This window comes from Podarcis pityusensis (genome assembly GCF_964106645.2).
Source record: "Podarcis pityusensis genome assembly, chromosome: 3".
Lineage (NCBI taxonomy): Eukaryota > Metazoa > Chordata > Lepidosauria > Squamata > Lacertidae > Podarcis > Podarcis pityusensis.
This window is the reverse complement of record NC_138026.1, coordinates 82,918,273-82,938,620: the sequence shown is the minus strand read 5'-3', so window position 1 is coordinate 82,938,620 and position 20,348 is coordinate 82,918,273. Positions and strand designations below refer to the sequence as shown.

At 40.2% G+C, this 20,348-nt stretch overlaps 2 protein-coding genes and 1 long non-coding RNA gene across 4 annotated transcripts; 2 read left to right on the top strand and 1 right to left on the bottom strand.

Annotated features, from left to right (window-relative positions):
• The first annotated feature begins 466 nt into the window (after positions 1 to 466).
• Positions 467 to 2,800, top strand: LOC308472715. The gene is made up of 2 exons (XR_013983662.1): positions 467 to 588; positions 2,350 to 2,800. It is a non-coding gene; the product is annotated as an uncharacterized lncRNA (long non-coding RNA).
• On the bottom strand, positions 2,666 to 12,148 carry YIPF4 (Yip1 domain family member 4). Of its 2 annotated transcripts, XM_080997807.1 has the most exons (6): positions 11,870 to 12,141; positions 10,735 to 10,897; positions 9,473 to 9,644; positions 7,900 to 7,977; positions 7,236 to 7,349; positions 2,666 to 5,992 (listed from the first exon to the last, which is right to left on the bottom strand). In XM_080997807.1, exons 1-6 carry the CDS (start codon positions 11,970 to 11,972, stop codon positions 5,855 to 5,857), a joined length of 768 nt encoding a protein of 255 aa, XP_080853933.1. In that variant the 5' UTR covers positions 11,973 to 12,141; the 3' UTR covers positions 2,666 to 5,854. The 2 variants fall into 2 exon arrangements, with proteins under 2 accessions (XP_080853933.1, XP_080853934.1); XM_080997808.1 differs by lacking the exon at positions 7,236 to 7,349 and having other exon boundaries at positions 11,870 to 12,148.
• Positions 12,149 to 13,191: 1,043 nt separating this feature from the next.
• On the top strand, positions 13,192 to 17,984 carry NLRC4 (NLR family CARD domain containing 4; the record flags this gene model as incomplete). The annotated part of the gene is given in 16 exon segments (XM_080998290.1): positions 13,192 to 14,321; positions 14,325 to 14,449; positions 14,451 to 14,537; positions 14,539 to 14,724; positions 14,726 to 14,802; positions 14,805 to 15,049; positions 15,053 to 15,432; positions 15,434 to 15,530; positions 15,534 to 15,581; positions 15,584 to 15,619; positions 15,621 to 15,763; positions 15,765 to 15,878; positions 16,256 to 16,391; positions 16,693 to 16,812; positions 16,816 to 16,977; positions 17,967 to 17,984. Coding segments are annotated over 16 exon segments (2,055 nt in total). The 5' UTR covers positions 13,192 to 14,240.
• Positions 17,985 to 20,348: the final 2,364 nt, after the last annotated feature.

Below are 20,348 nucleotides of genomic sequence, written 5' to 3'. Positions count from 1 at the left end.
CCGAACGTCGGCGCCGGCAGGAAGTGACGTTGTCACGCCGGATGCGGAATGCCGACAAAAGAGAACCGGCTTCGCGAACCGGAATTGGAGCGAAGGGGTTAATTAAGGGGGGGAGGAAAAAGAAAACCCCCATCCACCACCTGAGTGGCCAAAGAGACGCTTCTCGAGCGACGTCACTGGCTCAGTTGACTCCGCCCCAATTTCGTCTTGTTACGCATTCTTTCCCGACAGGCACCGCGCGGCCAGCCGTATAAACTGGAGCTGAGCTGCTTGTACGGTGCTAGGAAATGGTGCGCTTGTGTTTTGTTGTAGGGAAAAAAGGAAGAAAAGAAAAGCAGGGCGGGTCTCGATTAAAAGAAAGATTGTCGTAGAAGAAATATCCGGGTTTCTGCATCAGGATTTATTTATTTTTTGCTTGTACACATTTCTTCGTGCTGGGCTTGGCAGCTGCGTTTTCAGCGCTGTCTTTTCACGAACCGCCCCCCGTTTTGTGTGGCCTCCGGGAATAAAATATTGGTTACTTATAAGCGCAGCCGAGCATCAGAGAGGATCGTCCCAAAAAAAGCCGGGACAGAAAACACTCGCCGCGTGGGTTTCCTTTATTTTCATAAGTGGCACTGGATTGTGTGTGGCGGGAACACAATACCTAACCCAGGTGGGATGGGAGTTAACAGAAAACCGCACCTCGTTTAATATGGACTGACTGACTTTGGTATCTTTTCCGCACCTGTCTCCAGATACCCCCATATCGCTTCATTCTTTCCTGTTCCACTGCAGGTGGAATAATACTGAAATGAGGCTTTATGAACATTCACAGCAAGTCCTAGTCTTACTTTTGAGCTTAGAGCATGTTCCACACATTTTTATTTAGGCTTTTGGTTTCTGGGTTATCACGAAGTTCTAGTTTTTCCTGTGAGGTTTGCCTAGCTATTCAAAATCAAAATTTTGTACGTGGCCTATAATTTTGCCTTTGATTTATAAACAGTGACATATGACTGAGCCTGCAGCTGTTTTCTCATTATGGCATGCTGTCAGGACTGAATTGTGCCTAACATGTTTCCAAACACTGGTTTTTCTTCTCTTCTGTAATGGAAATTTATCTGCTTTGCTGCATTTTGATTGCCTGTGTACATAATATAGCAATCCTGAATTTTGCACAAATTGCAGAATACAAAATTATATAGTACTTCATTTTCAAACAACCTGATACAGACTCTGTTTCTCCTAATCCCATGTAAACGTTGTGTTGCTGTGCTTATTCAGTTGTGAAAAAATCCACACTAGTTCTTACAAGGCTGAACAAAGAATTAGGATAAGCCTAGAAAATTAGTTCTAGGAAGGAAAACAAATATGCACCCTTAACACTGAAACACAATGGTGAATACGTTAACAAATTTAATTATTTCATTCATCTGAAACACTGATCGTGATAGTGAAGTTTACAAGTTATTAAATCAGTCTTATCTCTAACCTAGTTTTCAGTTTTATGTTGCAACCAGTCTTGCCTCTCAGGAACCCCTTTCCAACCACGTCCCACTATTTCTAGATATATTTATTACTAATAAAACATGAACAATACAGTACAATTGTTGTCCCCTTTCCTTTCTTACCACCCAAGTCAGAGCAACCTTTTATAATGTAACAAAATGAAGTATTCCCAATGCTTGTTTTGAGCTTCTGAAGTCCAGTCTATAGTGATATTCACTTGACCTTTCTAATATGCATTCTCGGTATGTGAGAATTTTTTACAGAATCCTGGTGCACAGCTGTAGCGTATTTTAGTGTAATAGTCCACAAAATGGACTATGTCTAATTTTGTATTAAGGCAAAAAGGTTTCTCTTGTTCAACAGCAGGGAAACATAAGCAGCTGCTTCCTTATGTAAGTATAATGGGCACATTTAACAGGCAAAAAATTCCACTCCCCATGTTGTCAGCAAGAGGCAGGAGGTCAAATTTTCAATATGTATCCATACAAAATAAGTAAAAATAAGTAAGAATGCTACTGGGCACACTTAAAACACTGGTATCAATTGCTAAGGGCCCCTGACTGCAATATACTGTAGCAAAATGCCAGGATATGTACAATTAAAAGTGGACTTGTTTCAGTTGCTTGTGAATTTGTATTTAGCTGATACTACCAATTATTATGAACTTTAGCAATGTATGCTTTAAAAGACCAAAAAGCAATCATCCGATTTTTCTGGTATATAGGAAAGAAAAAATAGCACATGAAAATATTAGCTTCCTGAATTCAAAAATAAAGTTTCGGCATCTTCACCTTAAAACAGTCATGTATATAAAAGTATGAGGGGAATTGTGTTTGTAAACTGGAATTGTTTTTTCCCCAGGGACAAAATATTTAACATGAAAGCAAAGCAGGTTTTATCAAACTCCAGTCACGGATAAATACCCACATCCATCGGCAGTGAAAAGAAGTTCATGGCAGAACTGTTCAGAGGTGATGTCAAACAGAAATGTTACATGTTTTCAGGTATAACAAAAGCTTGTGTTATCCATAGTCTTATAAAACTAATTTTCTTTTTAGAAATGCACAAGTTTAAACAGGATAGGTATGGAGATCTTGGAGGACTGAATTGGGAAGACTGGAGCAGGGGGGAAATGCTGTTGCTGGGAGGTTTAATGAGTACAAATAAGCTTCATACATATTGTGCAAACAAGTTTAATTCCAAATTTTATAAAATACATTTACTGTATTTACATATATGCCTAGCCTAAAAATAGTAATCAAATGTAACGAAAAAGGTTCATTTGTTATAAACTGTTAGAACCATTAAATAACCCAACGATTTCTTTGCATAGCATATGCAGAGGTGAAATATCTTTTGAAACATTATGCAATTCTGCTCATGTGTATACAAACTGATGTTAAATCCAAATACACACTACAAATATACACTTTAATCCAAACTGAGCGCAGTATTCAATGTTAGCCATACCTAGAACAGACCCATTGAAATTGATGGATATTACTAACTTAGTTGGATATCACACTACGTCTTCTAGGGTACAAGTTTAAGAACGCAGCAGCAACAGCTTTAAGGAGCTAGATATTATACCAAGTCTATGTTACTGTTCTTACGTGAGTTCAAAAAGACTGGGCTATTGCATTTTATCTTTCCCCATTAGTCAAGAGTGTCATACTGTTGTTCTGAACTGCATATTCCCTGTACTGTATATTCCATGTACTGTAAACTAGAAAAATGAACTTCAGTCCTTGTCCTTGGGCTCCAATATTAGTAATTAAAATTGTCATTAAAACTTGCAATGCTAGTATTGACATTTTAAACAGCAGCAATATTTTTTGTACTTCCATTTGTATATACGGTTCTCATAAAAAACGCCGATTGATTGTCGCTAGGCCATTTAATCATACATGGTTCTAAAAAGAACTGTCACCACAGGATTACTGAGGTGAGCATATGCTAATTGGAACTATTAGCATATACTTTCAGAAAAATTATAATTAGATGTATCACTTATACATGGGTCATTCTATTAATTAGGTACGTCAAGTTATTCTTAGATTCTTACATAAACATCTTCATGGAAGGCACCTATGAAGCTTTCATAAAAGCCTTCCCATGTTCTTGGTTCTGCTGATGGGGTGAGTTGCAAAAGCAACTTGAGAAAATTGGAACATAGAAAATTCTAATATAGGAAGTGACTCTACTAAAGTTACAATCTACTGAAATTAGGTAATATTTTAGATTAAGGGCTAAACCTTTAGCAACATCTCAATAAAGTACTCATTATAGAATACATTCTTGACATAATTAACACAGTACATACAAACTAGGAATTAACCCAGGAGTTATTTTTTCAGTAATAATTTGGGCCTAGCTGAATAATGAACACAGCCTACAGGCAAAGTGATTCATACATAGTGGCTTGCTTCATATGGTTTGCCTAACAAAGAGGTTAACCACAATTTTTCCTAAAGGTGATCAAACTATGGATTGTTTCTCCAAGTGATTTATTTTCCAGCTGTTCTTGGCCTTGTGCCTTTGCAGTTTGGTGAGCATCTGGGGTGAAGTGGGCAAACAAACCAAAGTTAACTATGCCAATCCATGTTTAAAAGAAAGCAAGGTTTGTAAGCCAACAAAAAGCCATTAAAAGCCATTGTTAAGCTGCTAGACACAATTCACACATAACACACTGTCATGGTTCAATAAGCCATGGTTTAGTGCAAGATTCAGACTAGAAACTTGCTCAGTTGTTTAATTTGTTTAAATTCGATTTAAACAGAATACTTCAAGAGTTACTTAAACTGAACCCAGTTTAAAGACATTTTAGGCTGATCGGCTGCTAAATTAGTCTCCTTTTTTGTTATTTTTGTAACCAAGGAAACAATTTGGTAATATACTAGCAGTTTTGCAAGGTTCATTTTTTAATACCAATTGTCAAGGGCTCTGATCCAGCTCATTTCTTTTAAAAAGGGGGAGAAGACACTGGGCAACGTCCAACCAAGTAACTCAGAGCAGATCTATTGAAACCAATGGATTCAATATCCATTGATTTCAATCGGGCTACTCCAAGTATGAGTAACAACCGACATCAGCTACTAGCACATGACGGCTTACCTAAGAATGTGGGTGGGGATATGCATCCAAAGCTGAATCTGATTCAAAGGCATACATGTGCTAAAAGCATCCCTATTCAGATGTGCATCTGAATAGTGCCTGGGGTTCCCAATCCAGCAGGTGATACACATAATTAGTCTGCTTATGGGCACAGAGCTCCATAGGTGGCATGGACCAAGGGTGTATTTTGGAAATGCTAAATCATATTAAGAAAGTCCTTGTAGTTAAGACTATAATTTCAAGTTTTCTTGGTGGGGAAAAGTTAATCTTGGGCCAATATTAAACAGCCATTTCCATAATATTCTTAAGCCAAGTCAAAAATTATCCTGGTCATCAAAACACAAGTTTAATTCTGTTACTAATCAAAGTCTAACTGCTGCCATTCTTCATCAGGTATCATCTCATATTAAGGAGTGCCATTTTGCCATAAAAAGTAGTACATTACCCCACTCTGAACAGTAATAGGTCAAAACAGCAAAACAAGGTGTTATAAAAACAAGTACAGTTTTGGAGAAGCACTGTTTATTCCATTATAAGATTTGGTTCAGAACCATAAGATTTATTTAAACCTTTCTCCCCATTTATCACCACTATGATAAAGATTTCCAAATCAACACTGTAAAAATGTTCTATGGCATGCATACAATTTTATCAAGAAACAGTGACTAATTCAAACATTTGGATGCTCAAATTGTTATGCATCTATAACCCTCCTTCAACAAGGAAATAACTTAAACCTACATACGGATGCACATAAAACACTTTTAAGAGTCAGAATTTGTAATGGCCAAATCAAGAGTGTGCAAGGCACCACATTAAGGGTCATGTCTTGGTTACAGGCTAGTCTGAACAATCAGGACCGATTCATAAATATATCTACAGAATATGCTGTGTTGAAAGTAAGAAATGAACTATTAACAGTAATCAGAATTCCACTTCAATTTAATGTACTAATCATATGGTCCTTGTGCATTTGGCACAAGTAACAAACTGTTATTCTGACATTTCAGGCTATAAACACAATGTTCTTACTTTGTTCAATAAAAATCTAATAAGTCTTCAACCTAAAACTCTGTTATAAATCTCTAATGTAACTAAAACTGCTTAAATAATATACACAGATATAGTTGGATTACCACTAAAACCTTGACAGCCAGATATGACACAGTCATTTGTATTTTCAATCAGGCAACATTTCATCAGTCCTCATGGCAAGCTAAGACATTGTTCCTGTCCACAGCCAACACTGCAGTCACACCCCAGTATATAAGGACAAAAAATAGATGTACAATAAGAAGATGGGGTAGATTAGGAGGGGCTTCTTGGTCTTAAATTCTTCTCCAACTAATAATGAAGCAGCACTGTATGCAGCCCAAAATACTCCAAAAAGCTGAGAAAAACAAGAAAATGAAATGTTATCATAGCATGAAACCCCCTCAAACTCTCCCAGAAGCAATATTTATATCTAGAACAAGCAGAACCAGTTGTGACCAAGCACAGGACTTAAAAATCAAGACCTATTGAAAATCAGTGGAGCCAAGAAACTATTCACAAAGGCATTCCAAGTTGTTTTTCTTGTTGCCTTTTAGTGACTGAAATGACAGATCAGTTCACATGGGTGCTTCAGCCAGCTGTCCCATTCAATTAAGAAAGCAGCATTAGAAAATCTGTGAGCTTACACAGCTAATGTGAAAGTTGCAGTGTCATGTGATCTTCTACATCAGATGAAATAATTGCTCACTGGAATGGTGCCATCCTGTGGATGGCAGCAATATTGTAAATTAAGTTCCTCTAATATTTAAATTTTTGAATATTGTCCTTCCACATTACTGTACTGAAGGCAGTTTACAAGCCACATAAATGGCAAAATATGCAAGACAAATCACAGTGTTTTTGAATTGCTATAGGGCAAACATATTCAACTGGTCGACCGCAATTGACAGGTAGATCCCCTGGTGTTCCCTGTAAATCGCGGGATCCTTATTGATCATGGGATTAAAAAAGCTGCAGAATGAATGACTTCACCCCCCGCCCCCCCTCACTCTGTCCCTCTGTAGCATCAAATGGGTGGTGTTTAGCGTTTTATGTTGGCGATGGGGAATACAAAGATTTAGCAGTGTGTGTGTTTGTTAGCGGGGGAGTTTGAGGTGAGCGATTTATGTCATTCCCCCTTAAAAAAAAGCTTATCAACTGTGGTGAATGCCCCCCTAAAGAAGCTCAACAATTCTGGTCAATTCTCCCCCCAAAAAGCTCAACATCTCTGGTCAGTCCTCAATGGCAATGGCTAGATAACTGCCTCTCTTAGGAGTTGAACGGGCATGCTATAGGGTAACAGACCAACAAAATTCAGAATCCGTTTTGCATATACTATTACAAGGTAACAAAATATGAACAGAACAAAACCTGAACTCCAATACTCATGGGCATCTTATATATAAAACTTAAGCACCCTAATCTGTTGCTAATCTGCCATAAAGGATTCCAAACAATGCTTTACTGATATGGACTAGCTGAGTAGTCATGGTTCCACTTCCAAGTAAAGAAAATATTTATTGCTTATAAACTGTAGAAAAATGAACTGGCATATTTTTCAGTCAGCTGTGCCATTCTGCCAAACAAAATAGTGAACTTACTTTTATTAGAGTAGAAACAACATCAAATGATCCAACCACCAGAAGTACAGGTGCTATTACAATAAGAGGAAGTAAAGAATATCCAATCACGCCGAGAACTTGGCCATATGCAACCTGCAAATTTGAAATAAACAAAGTTACCAACTTCCTTCCAGTAATATATCAGCTTCAACAAGAGATTCAGATGACTGCTCAACCTGAGCCCAAGAGGTCAACATTTTGTTATATGGCAACTCCCCCAAACCCTCTTCTTCAGCTTGTCTAGAGATGGGGAACCTCTGATCCTCCAGGTGTTGCTTTTATTCCCAACACTTTCTCCATCCTTAATCCAGTCCTTTTCTGACCTATCACATTATCTGCACTGTTATTCCACCTCATAAATCTTCAGTCAATCCCTTTTGCCACCCGGTATGCTTGGCCTTATCAGCCAAAAGTCAGTTATAAGCCCCCTGTGGAAAGAATCAAATCCCTTCTCTATTCTGCATTCTAGGTTGCTGTATTAATGTTAAAATGTAAATAATAGTGACCAAGTACTATTTTAAAGGCGTCTCAGATCAGAAATTATTAAGCAATGTAACACTGAAAACGCAAATGGTTAGAACCAATTTTGAGGTAATTCATGTTTGACGTTCAGTGACCAAGTTCACTATCACAAGGTTCTTACCTCGCCTCCAAGAACCCTGGCCAACAGGAATATTGTCAAGGATCCAAATATCCAAATAGTTATAATCCATGATACCACCTTAAGAAATGTTTAAAAGAGTCACGTCAATACTCTATCTTCTTTCATCAAGAACAACTAATTTTGAAAGAACACAGCTCAGCTAACTTCTTTAAGTTATTAGCAGGTATTCCCCTCTTTTGCAACCATTGAAGGAAGAAGGTTTACCATTGTGGCATCAGGGGTTCCTGATTTTTCTTATGGTATAAAAGCTGCAGCTAAACATATGAACCCCACTGGATCAGACCCAGCTCACATCTCATCTAGCATCCTGTTCTCACAGTGGCCAACCAGATGTCTAGGGAAAACCTATATGTTATACATGACCACAACATAACTATCCCCACTCATGTTCCTCAGCAGCTGGTATTTGGAGGAATGCCACCTCTGATACTGGAGGTTGGATACAGCCATCATGACTAATGGCCATGGATAGCCTTTTCCTCCATGAGTTTGTCTAGTCCACTTTTAAAGTATTACTGCAACTTATGGTTGTGTATTCCATAGTTCAACTATGCATTGTGTGGAGTAGTATTTCCTGAATCTTCCAATATTCAGCTTCATTGGGTGGCCCTGGTTTCTACTTATCAAAACAAACAAATTTATCTCTCTGTTCTTCTTCTAATCCTATACACCATTTATACAACTTTATCATGCCCTGCCCTTTATGTCTTTTTTCAAAATTAGAAAGTGTTAAATGTTATAAGCTTTCCTTGGGTGGTGCCGGTACTCCAGAGCTATGTAGCAACAGAAACATAGAGTTACGGTTGCTGTTTCTTCCTTCCTTCCTCCCTAGAGCGCCTCTGAAAATACACTGATGTAATTCTCAGAAGCACTGTGTGAAGGAAGGATGGCAATAGTCATCAGAGCTCTACTGCAATTCCTGGTAGAGCTTTTAAATTACAAATAAAGAGAAGCCCCACCTTTGTGCACTGGAATAATTGCACCCAAAATGGGGGTGGTGAATAAGGGTTGCTCATTTCTTTTCTGACTTAGTGTGTTCAAAAGATCACTTAATTCTTCAGTCTGGAATATTGCATTCACATCTGACTCTATCTGTTGGCTAGAATTCTGAGTGTTCAGGAGTTTTTGCCCTCAATGATGTCCCTATGGCTGCATGCACAGGACTGCATGGCTAGATAAAGAACCACTAGGGGAAGGAAAGCAAGGGAGGAATAGCATTCCAACATTCTTTTCCAGAACAATTTACTTCTGGTTATATGTCAAGTTGTACAAAACATACTGTGGCACAATGGGTCAGTGTGTCTGGCTGTTAACCAGAAGGTTGGTGGTTCAAGCCCACCCAGGGACGCCTGTGGGCAGAATTCCTGCATTGCAGGGGGCTAAACTAGATGATGCTCAGGATCCTACCAATTCTAGAATTCTATGTTTATAAGAACTGTGCATTTATTTCAGATCATGACACAAGAAAAATGCTTTTCAATGGACACTTGCCTAAGACCATGTGATAACTCAGCTACCTTTATTGTTATTTAAGATAAAGGCCTTTACACACCTTGAATTGTCCATATAATGAGATCATTGAGAAGAACAGGACAACTGCTAGAGGGCCCCAGAAGTCAGGATTATCTCTTACTACTTGTCTGTTAAATCCAAGAGAAGGCATCGGCATCAAGACACATCGGATTTTGTAGTATATGTCCTTCAGATCAATGTCTAGCTCCTCCCTAAAGTTATATAAAAAAATACAACTTTCAAAATATGCTTCTGAAATTATTTAAGCACCAGAAAACAAAGTAGCTCAAAGATTTATAGAATATTCATACATGTTCATATGAACTATTGAGAATATATGTTTTGGTTTAGGTTTATTAAGATTATTATAGCTGTATTATGTTTTGTATTTAATTATATATATAATAAATATTTTTATATATTTGCATTCTAGCCAGCTTCTGAAATGAAAACATATAAATCACAACATGAAAAGTAAAAAGAAATTGCTCTCTGCCCACGACAACCTCAGCTATCACTGAACAAATGGAAGCAATGCCACTTTTCTGTAACAGCAAGACAAATAGTAACAAGGCTTATCATATGTTCCTGACAGCTAGATTTGCCCCATAGTTATTACTTTCTAATACATTTCTAGTCTGCCCTTTATCATTACCAATCTCAGGATAAGAACCTATTGACTCCTTACTCTGCTCTTAGCCCTCAGGAAAGAAGACTGCAGCAGGAAACCTAAGGAGGCAATGCAACAAACAAACAGCCCACAACCATGGTGCTAACAAAAACAGAGCCAAAAGTGTAAAATTTTTGTTAGATTTAACAAGCCACCTTCAGCTACATTTTGAAGTTGGCTTCTTTGAAATTAAGGCAGATTAGAGTTAGGCACAGTTTCTTCCTCACAGAACATGGCAAATCATAGTTATGGAAAAGCAAGAACTTCTGAAGTCCTTTTCCCAGCCAAGAAGAAGAGGAGAGGGGAGTGCAGAAGCCAAACATTCATTGCTGCTTATTCCTGCTCATGCACATCATGGTAAACTACAGTTTAGTGTAATGAGAGAATGTGTCCACTATGAACAGTGATGAATTGTCTTTAATTCTTACCTTTACTTATAATGCTTAAAAAAATCTCTTGAATGAGACACAAATAATCTGTTTCTACACTTTATTCAAGGGTCTGTAGTTAATGAAGAGTTAATGATTTTCCTATTGCATCCTTGTTCACCATTCACACACAATACTGACCTAAAGCAAGTAACCGCTTCAAATACAAAATTAAACTAAGACTCTCAGAGTAATGTTACTTACAAAAGAGGTTTATTATCTTCAGGGTCATCATCTTCTACTTCCAAAAGCCAGCCATATCCTCTCTGCCTCAGGAATGTAGTTGCAGTAGATTCTTTGATAAATTCCCCATTTCCTCCACCAAGGTTGAGCTTCACATCTGCAGAGGCTATTGAACCACTCAGATCTTGACAGGGAAAATGACACATTTATGAGAAAGCTACCAAAAATACAGTTTCCTTGTTACAGAATAGGTGATTATGCATGAGTTTCAATACATATATTCCACAAAAGTGGAATATACCAAAATTATAGAAAAGATCTCTTATAATAGAGATCATTGAATTATCCAGGATCTAACATTTTCCCCCCAACCCAACAAAGTGCATGCACTGCATATTGGTTTTTTCTGCTGGTCTTAAGGACCCCTGTCAGGACTGTACTGCCTACTGTGCCACAATAATCCCAATCAACAAAGCAGGTTGATGTGGGCAGCTGAATCAGATACGCATCATAGTGCTATCTGGGCACCAAAGAATTTGGCAGACCACTGTCTAAATAGCACAGTGGTTCTTGAAAACACAGAAGTCGGCCTTCTCAGAAAAGACAGGATGTGTGAAATGTGCTGCAATATAGTCGTCCACGCACACCTAATCCATTTCTCCCCAGCACAAAACTGGTCATTCCCAAAGCACAAGTTTCCATGCCAGGATTTGCCCCCTCCAGACGATCCTGTGTGCAGGGTGAGGCTACCAAAAGCAGGTAAAACGAAGAAGCCTGGAAGATGAGGGTGGCCTGTCGATCTCACATACCTATTTTATTTAGCCCTCCATTCATTTGCCATTCAAAAGCTTGCATGCACCCCCACCAGAAAGCTCCCTCGCCATCTGCATCTGCTTATTTTTTTAAGCGGGTCAAACACTCCCCACCTGCACGCAGGTGCCTTTTGCCACGCAAACCCTGTGGCGGGGCCACAAGGCGGAGCATTTGCACTGGATCACATTCCCACACCCAAACAGCAGAAAGAAGCCCGACGGCACCCGCTTATTCAGCCTGGCAGCCCCGGGTATGCGGCTGCCGCCCCTGACGCAGCTCCTGCCGCCCCTTCCTCCAGCGCCCCTTCCCTTCCCACTGCAAGACCCCCCCCCCCAATTCTTACCTTCGGCGTCGGCAGAAGAGACGAAAGTGAAGTCCCCGTTGTTGGTCGCGTAAAGGGGCGGCGGCGGGGGCCGTGGGGGCTGCTGGGGGCCCGGAGGCTGCATCGCCCCGCCCGCTTAAAGCCTCGAAAGCCGGGCCCGTCGAGCGAGCGACACCACCGGGAAGCCCGTCGGCAGCAACCCGGAGAAGCAGAGCCGAGCCAAAGCTGCTGCTGCTGCTGCCACCGCAGCCTCCTCCGCCTCTTCCTGACTGAGGGACAAAACAACCGTGAGGCCGCCCTTCCGAGTGGGCCTCAGTAAGGCCCTCTCCGATTGGCCGGGATGAAAAGTGCTTCCTCGTTGCCGTCGCCTCGCCCACCTCTGCGACAAATCTCATTGGTGCGCGGGGCCATCGAGCCCGGTGATTGGCTGAATGGGAGCTCGCGATGAGGAAGGGGGAAATAGATTCGATGTGGACGATTGCGAAGAGGGAGGGGAGGATGCGAGTGCATCCGGCCACGGGAGGCCTAACTCCGCCTTCCTCGGGCAACTCGCGCGTCATTGGCCGCTCCCACGCCTTGTATTGGATATCGCCTGACGCCAAGTCAGACCAGCCCAGCTAGCTCAGTGGGGTCTACGGCGCACTGACTGGCAGCCGCTCTCCAGGGTTTCTGGGGGTTGCCCTACCTAGCCCTACCTGGATATGCCTAGGAATGAACCTGAGGTTTTGTTGGAAGCCGCCCAGACTATTATTATTATTTATTATGAGGTCTTCCTTCTGCATACAAAGCAGATATTCTGCCACTGAGGTATAGCGGCTGGCTATGGTTTCTACCTGGGATGCAGGTGGCGCTGTGGCTTGCTGATCAGAAGGTCGGCGGTTCGAATCCCCGCAACGGGATGAGCTCTCGTTGCTCGGTCCCTGCTCCTGCCAACCTAGCAGTTCGAAAGCACAAAGTGCAAGTAGATAAATAGGTACTGCTCCGGCGGGAAGGTAAACGGCGTTTCTGTGCGCTGCTCTGGTTCGCCAGAAGCAGCTTAGTCATGCTGGCCACATGACCCGGAAGCTGTACGCCGGCTCCCTCGGCCAATAAAGCAAGATGAGCGCCGCAACCCCAGAGTCGGTCACAACTGGACCTAATGGTCAGGGGTACCTTTACCTTTACTATGGTTTCTACCTTTTAGTATCCTAGGTTCTCTTTCACACCTGGGCTGTATACATACTTCAGCCTTTGAAGCATTGTACTCAGCAAAAACATCATCACATATGTGAAAAGCCCCCCCCCCCCAGTGCACATCAGTGTGTCCACAATGGAAATTTATATTGGTTTTCCCCCCTTTCCTAATGGATTTTCCACAAACAGGAAATCCAGTTTGATTGGGGTGGGGGCGAGTGTATGCTGCCACTTAGATAAGGACAGACGTGAAAAACGTGCATACATGGGATGCATCCAATCCACTCCAAAATGATGTGTGTACACACAGCCTCTCTTTGCTCCAAGCTGGGCGTTTATAGTGGGATTGGTGCTCATACATGCAAGTTCTTTCCTGCATCTATACAATGCTGTTGGCATCAACACTCCCCAATTTAATCGGAATTTAGCCCTTTATGAGGGAAATCCAGTAAGTAAAAATAACTTGCTAACAACACATTTGCAATTTAGGGTGCAGCTACAATCTGGAAGATCTCCCCCCCCCCCCCATACACAAACAACATCAGTTGTGCAAAGGTCTATTTCGGACTAAACCCTGTACACAGTGACTTGAGAATAAGCACATTTAATTCAGTGGGACTTAATTCTGAATAGGCACGCTTAGGATTGTATTGTATTTTATTCAAGTTGGCACCCTTGACTAGAGCTGAGAGTCCAGCTACATGGTTAGTTTATATTGTTGCAATTTAGCTATCAAATAGCAAAGTTCACCACCATTGTATTAAGATGTTCCTGCAATTGTTTGTTTTCAGGTGCTGCTTGACAAATGTTTCAAGAACACCTTGATTGCTTGGTTCAGGATTTAGCTGACTTTTATAAGTATCCATTATTTTAAAATTTTGACCTACTGTGTGAATAAATTGACATCATTTTTAATTTTACAACTACTTATACAGATACTTTGCTTTGGAGGCTAGGACAGCTGTCTTTAAATGCCCTTTTAGATGAAGTAGAAGATGGCTCATTAGGGCTGCCATACACCTGGAATTTCCTGGACATAGCTGGGATTCGTCTGTCAAAAGTAGCGTCTGGGTGGAATTTTCTAAAATCAGTTAAAATGTTTGGCGTATGGCAGCTCATCTCAGAAATACTGATTTTTTTGGTGAATTTTCTTTAAAAACCTTGGGTTTTTCTGGAGATTTTGCAAAACAAAAACAAAAACTCAACAACTTTTTGAAATATGGCAACCTGTATAATAGAGGGAGAAGCTGGCAAAGGAAAAACAACTCTCCTCAAAAGGATTGCCTGGTTGTGGGCTAATTGAAACCAACATTCGATGAGAAAATTCAAGCTTGTTTTCTTTATCAGTCTGAGCAGTACTCAGGCTGGACTGTATGAAACAGTGTGTGAGCAACTTCTTACAGAACAATATGAGATGGGCAAACAGGAGTTTTCTGTTTGATGGATATGATGAATTCAAACCCCAGAGATGCACAGAAACAGAATCACTGATCAAAGACATTTGTAAATTCAAAAACAGTCATTGTTACTACAAAGACTGAGTCAATTAGAAGTTTGAGGCTTTTTGGGTTGCTGATTTATGAGACAGGTGATCTGGCTGAGGAAAGTGCAAAACAGCTAGTTAGAAATGTATTGAAAGGCCAGTTAGCAGAAGGCTTGTTGTCTCAAGTGGATACAACAGATTCTTTTTTTCAGAAATCAGGTCAAGAACCATATGAAGACCCCTTTGTTTGTAGTTATTGCTTGTGCCATCCAAGTGGGGGAAACTACTTTAAATCCACAAAACAAACCATTCTCTTCTCTACAATACATGATTTGCTGGCGGGGGAAAACAAGCACAAGAGCAGAGGGATTCGTGAAGACCATTTTCGCCTAAGCATAAACCCCTGTGGATATTTAGCACTAGAGGGAGTATTTGACCACAAATTTGATTTTCAGCCTGAGGATTTCTCCAGTGTGAAAGAACAAGTCCTGCTAGCTATAGTCCTCATGAATAAATACACAGCTCGGAGACTAAAGCCAGTATCTTGAATTTTTCATAAGTCTTTCCAGGAATACACTTCCAAGTTATTAACATCCAATTGGGATGAGGAGGAGGCCAGAGGGCATAGTTACCTTCTAAGAATGAATAGCATCTCAGATATTATTACTACATACCGCAGTTTACGTCTTTTTCTTTCTTTCTTTTTGTGTATACTTGTAGCCACCAGAAAAATTATCAGGCACCTATCACCCATTCATCAGCAAGACAGTCTTTCTGGATTGCCATCTTCCCATGATCTGTCATCAGAAATAGAATCCATGAAAAAGGAAGGAAATTATCAAGTGGAAGAAGCGCTAGTTGCAGTTCTTGGAAACTCATTTGTGGAGTGTGCCATTAGCTTCCTCTCTGAAAGTATCTCTGAAACAACTGAGAGAAGACTTCGAGGAATTTTTCCATGATAAAAAGCTATACATCAATACTCAGATCATTCCTACATACATTTATGGGGTGTTTGGGTTTTTTTTTTAAATAATAATTTCTAATTGTGTGAGCATGCTGGAACTCATCAAATTAGATTTTTTTTTGGCAGTTCCTCCTCTTGGGGAGATGTAGAAGGTAAGGAAAAAGGAATGTTCTGAAACTATTCCATTGAAAACAGTCATCCCTGAAAAGGCTGTCTCCTCATTCTTCAACTGGGACTCAAAAATCAATTCTTTAGAAATTACACTCAAGGAATTCAACAAATTAGGAAGAGGTGATGGAAAAAACATGCCGCTCTGTGTCACGTCTTAGGCTGAAGATCAGCAAAAGTCCTGGCCCCACAGGAAAGCTGAAGGAAGAAAAGGGTCAAATCTATGCTGGAAGTGCCACAAGGTAGAGGGAACCCTGATCCACATGTGGTGGTCGTGTAAATATGCTAAAGAATACTGGGAGATGATTTATACAGAATTTAAAAAGATCCTTAAGATCACATTTCCCAAAAGACCTGAGGCATTTCTATTAGGGATAACAAGTGATTATATTCCAAAAGAGGCACTCAATCTCTTTTTATACACGACCACCACAGCTAGAGTGGTATATGCGAAAAAATGGAAAGAAAAAAAAGAGATACCCATGAAAGAAACTTGGCAGAATAAATTGATAGAATACACAGAATTAGATAATGATGACTACTATATGATGTATCTATAAGTTGTAAAAATGCATAAACAAAATAATAAAAAAGGAAAGCTGAGGTAAGTTCTCAAAAGTTGTACAAACTTGCAAGACCTTATTGTGGAATTGACATCTCTTACCACAGAAGATGAGCAACAGAGAGCAAAAATGGTGCCACAGATAAAAGATCCACAGAAAGAAAGCCTAGATGGTATGTGGGCAATAATTTTGGTAAGCATGTACTTCATGGTTCAAATGCAGTGACTAGGCAGTTGACAGGCAAAATATCCCTTCACATGACACTCAACAGATAAAACTGTTTCTCCACCACAGGGTTATGTCTTTCCATCTTCCCAGTTTTCTTACAACCTCTCTGAAGAACCTTCAGTCTGGGATGTTTTATTACTTAATTTTCATCCAACTCTTCAGTCAAAAAATCTCCAAGAGAGGCTTACATAGGATCAGAAACTTTTTAAGATTGCTCAAAATAATAAGCCTGTAAAATATTTTCCGAAGTAAACTTTTCATGAAGACATCCCTGAGACAGCTCCAGCACCTGGACGTGGCAGAGAATCTCATGACAAGCGATGGATGGCTGACCATCCTAGGGGTGCTATCAGATCTCAAGAAGGTGGCCTTGCTCGATTTCAGCTGACAGCAAGGCTTCCTGCCTTCCACCCACTTAGTGTGGACAACGACCCCTGTGATAACTCAGCTAGATTATTTGCAAAAGATCAATTTGACTGGCTGGCAGTTCAATACTCATGATCTTGATGTAATTAGCACAGCAAAGAAGAGTCACAGAAGTGAGGTGGAGGTAATACTTTCTTAAACAAGGCCAGTCCTGCACACATAGTTTTAACCATCTCTTGTCATATAAACCCCAAGACTGATGAAAGTGGTTTTCTAATTCAGCGTGATTCTATAATGCAGGTAGGCCATTGGTTAGACTGGGTGGAAAATAGCCTCCTAAAGATAACAAAAAACTTTGGAGACTGTCAGACTCTTAGTATCTGAAGTTCCACAATAATGTGGACTGTTGTGTGATCTTTGGATGAAGGGCGATGTACAAATTTAATAAATAAAGTAAATAATAAAAATAAATGTTTGTGCAAAGTTGTAGAAAAATATATTGGGGCCAGCTGTAAAAGCAGCTGTAGGGTAAGTTATAGTACTCATTACTAGGCTGATAAAATGTGAGCAAGTGGAACCAGGCCAGCCCCAAACATTTTGCTGCTTGAGGCAGATTAGCAAACGGTGCCTCATCCGCCCCATGTCAAGGTGCATTGTGCACAAAACCAGCCTGGTTATTTGAATATTTGAAGAAGAAGATCCCACAAAGACCCCTTCCCTCCCTGGCTGTAAAAACAGAAAAGTAAATTAAATAACATAACAATTTGCTGCCCTTTGATGATACCCAGAATTTGCTGCCTGAGGTGCCTCCTTCTCTGCCTAATAGTAGGGCTGGCTTTGGATGGAGACAACTTCATGAATAAAGCTTTCTGTAATGCTTTTAAGGCAATTGTGCATCTTTGACGTTGCACTCAATGAAGTTCTACAGGAAGAAGTCATTTCAAAATTAGCTTCAGATAGCTTTCCGAGTTGAGATTTGGAGTCCCATCAGTTATAAAGTACTGGCTTTGCCTAGAGATAAGCAGCTTTAGGGTTCATTTTAGTTGGACTATTTCCCACAAGTGTAATAAAAGTGTTCTTAATGCTCCTTAGAGGCTTGTTAATAAGATTAGAAGAAGGATTGTAATATTTGTAGTAGATGACTATCCGATAAATGTCTAATCTCCTTTTTAGGAGAAAGAGGATTGTTAAAGAAACAGCCTTTTGGTATAAATCCCAAACAGTAGCAATTGTTAACTTTCAGCAGCTTATGAGCATTACCAGGCTGTTGCTAATTAAAATTCTTACACAGAAAAGTCATGTCACCCTGGCCTTGACCTGCCTCATATGATTGCAGCAGTTGCCCTGAATCAGTGGAGACTTGGAATGTGTTGATCACCTTCGTCACTTAATTTCTTGGGCGAGCAAATGGCACGCCGCCGGAACATTAATTGTATTCACACTTTATGGCACACAAATATAATCACTAGGCGACCTTGGACCAGTCATTGTCTCTCAGACTAACCTACCTCACAGGGTTGTTGTGGGGCTAAAATAGGGAGGGGCAGAGTCATGTATGCCACTTAGAATAAATTTTACAATAAATAAAATAATATCAATGCCCTTTAACTCAGTGTTGGTTTTTATTTATTATTATTATTAATAATAATATTAATAATATATTATTAATAATAATATATTAAAACTCCGGCCAAGGAGTTTTAGTTCCTTTGACCACTCATGGACCATCCATCACAATTTGTCCCATGGAAGAGGCTGACTATAATGACATGAATAACAGAGAATATTCAGGAATTCTAAAAACTAAAAATAAACAATTGTAAATGCAAAAATGTAAAGTGAGACTAATATACTTAGGGGAGCAACACAAGGATGTGCACACCCTGTTGTGAGTGTGTGTGTGTGTGCAGCAAAATGTTTAGTGCGTAAAGGGAACTCTTCCTCTAGTGTAGGCTAGTGGTTAACAGTGCAATCCTAATCATGTCTATTCAGAAGTGCTACTGAATTCAGCAAGGCCTACTCCCAGGTAAGTGGAGTTAGAATTGCAGCTTAAGTGTGTGAACTAGGAGCCAGGAAACCCTTGCTTTAAATATCAAAGTTAGATTACTGCAACGCATTATATGTGGGGCCACTTCTGAAGATGGTTGAAAAATTTCAGCTGGTGCAGAATTTGGCAGCCAGGTTGCTCACCAAAGCAAGACAGTTTGAGCATGTAACACCAATCTTGGCCCAACTGCACTGGCTGCTGATTAGCCCTCATTATCCAAGGCCCTTCTTTAAGTGCCTCCCCACAAGAGGTCCAGAGGGTGGCAACACAGCAATGGTCTTTTTCTGCAATGGCTCCCCATTTGTGCAATGCTCCTCCACAGGGAGGCTTGTCTGGTGTCTTCATTAAATATCTTTAGGCAACAGGTGAAAACATTTCTCCCCGGCCTTTGGCTAATTAAACAAACTATGGCCTTTTAAACTGAAGGAGGGTTATTGTTTTTGTTTGTTACTATATTATGTATTTTTCTGTTTTTATATTGTAAACTGCTCTGTGATTATTGGCTGAAGGGTGGTATAGAAATTTACTTCTTATTTATTTTAGTATTATTGGTCCCAAATTATTATTTTCTGTGTAGATGTGTGTGTGTCTTTGTAGTCAAACAAGCTGTTATATAGTAGCTCAGTCTTTCTCTTCATGGAACAACCCAGTTGGAATTATTGCAAGAATTACTAAGGGCTGCTTCAAAGTGTCTGGGGAAAACCTCTGGAGCACAGGCTATTGGACATACCAAGACACCTTGCCACTTTTAAAAAAAGTTTACTAATTTAGTTATGTCATTTGGTTTTAATTATAGTGTGTTTTGTATTTGTTTTCCCTCCACCTTTTTTCGTTGTAATTATACATGTGGTTCCCACCCCCTCCTATAATATCATTTTGGAAAATTATTTTTTAAAGTTCAGAATTTTATTCTTATTTCTGTTCCTAGCCACTGGGTGTCACTATTTCTCTATGACTATAATCGAAAGAAAAATCAGAAAGAAACCAGAAAAATTCAAGTAACCCAATAACGTCTTTGGAATAGAACTGTAACTCGTTTTACACCAGGCTAATAGAATTCAAGAGCAGATTGGGGCTTGTCCACATCTGAACATTTGTTGTTTAGTTGTGTCAGACTCTTTGTGACCCCATGGACCAGAGCATATCAGGCACTCCTGTCTTCCACTGCCTCCCGCAGTTTGGTCAAACTCACGCTGGTAGCTGCGAGAACACTATCCAACCATCTCATCCTCTGCCGTCCCCTTCTCCTTGTGCCCCCAATCTTTCCCAACATCAGGGTCTTTTCCAGGGAGTCATCTCTTCTCATGAGGTGGCCAAAGTATTGGAGCCTCAGCTTCACGATCTGTCCTTCCAGTGCTGATTTCCTTAAGAATGGATAGGTTTGATCTTCTTGCAGTCCATGGGACTCTTAAGAGCCTCCTCCAGCACCAAAATTCAAAAGCATCAATTCTTCGGCAATCAGCCTTCTTTATGGTCCAGCGCTCACTTCCATTATTAAACCCTTTGGA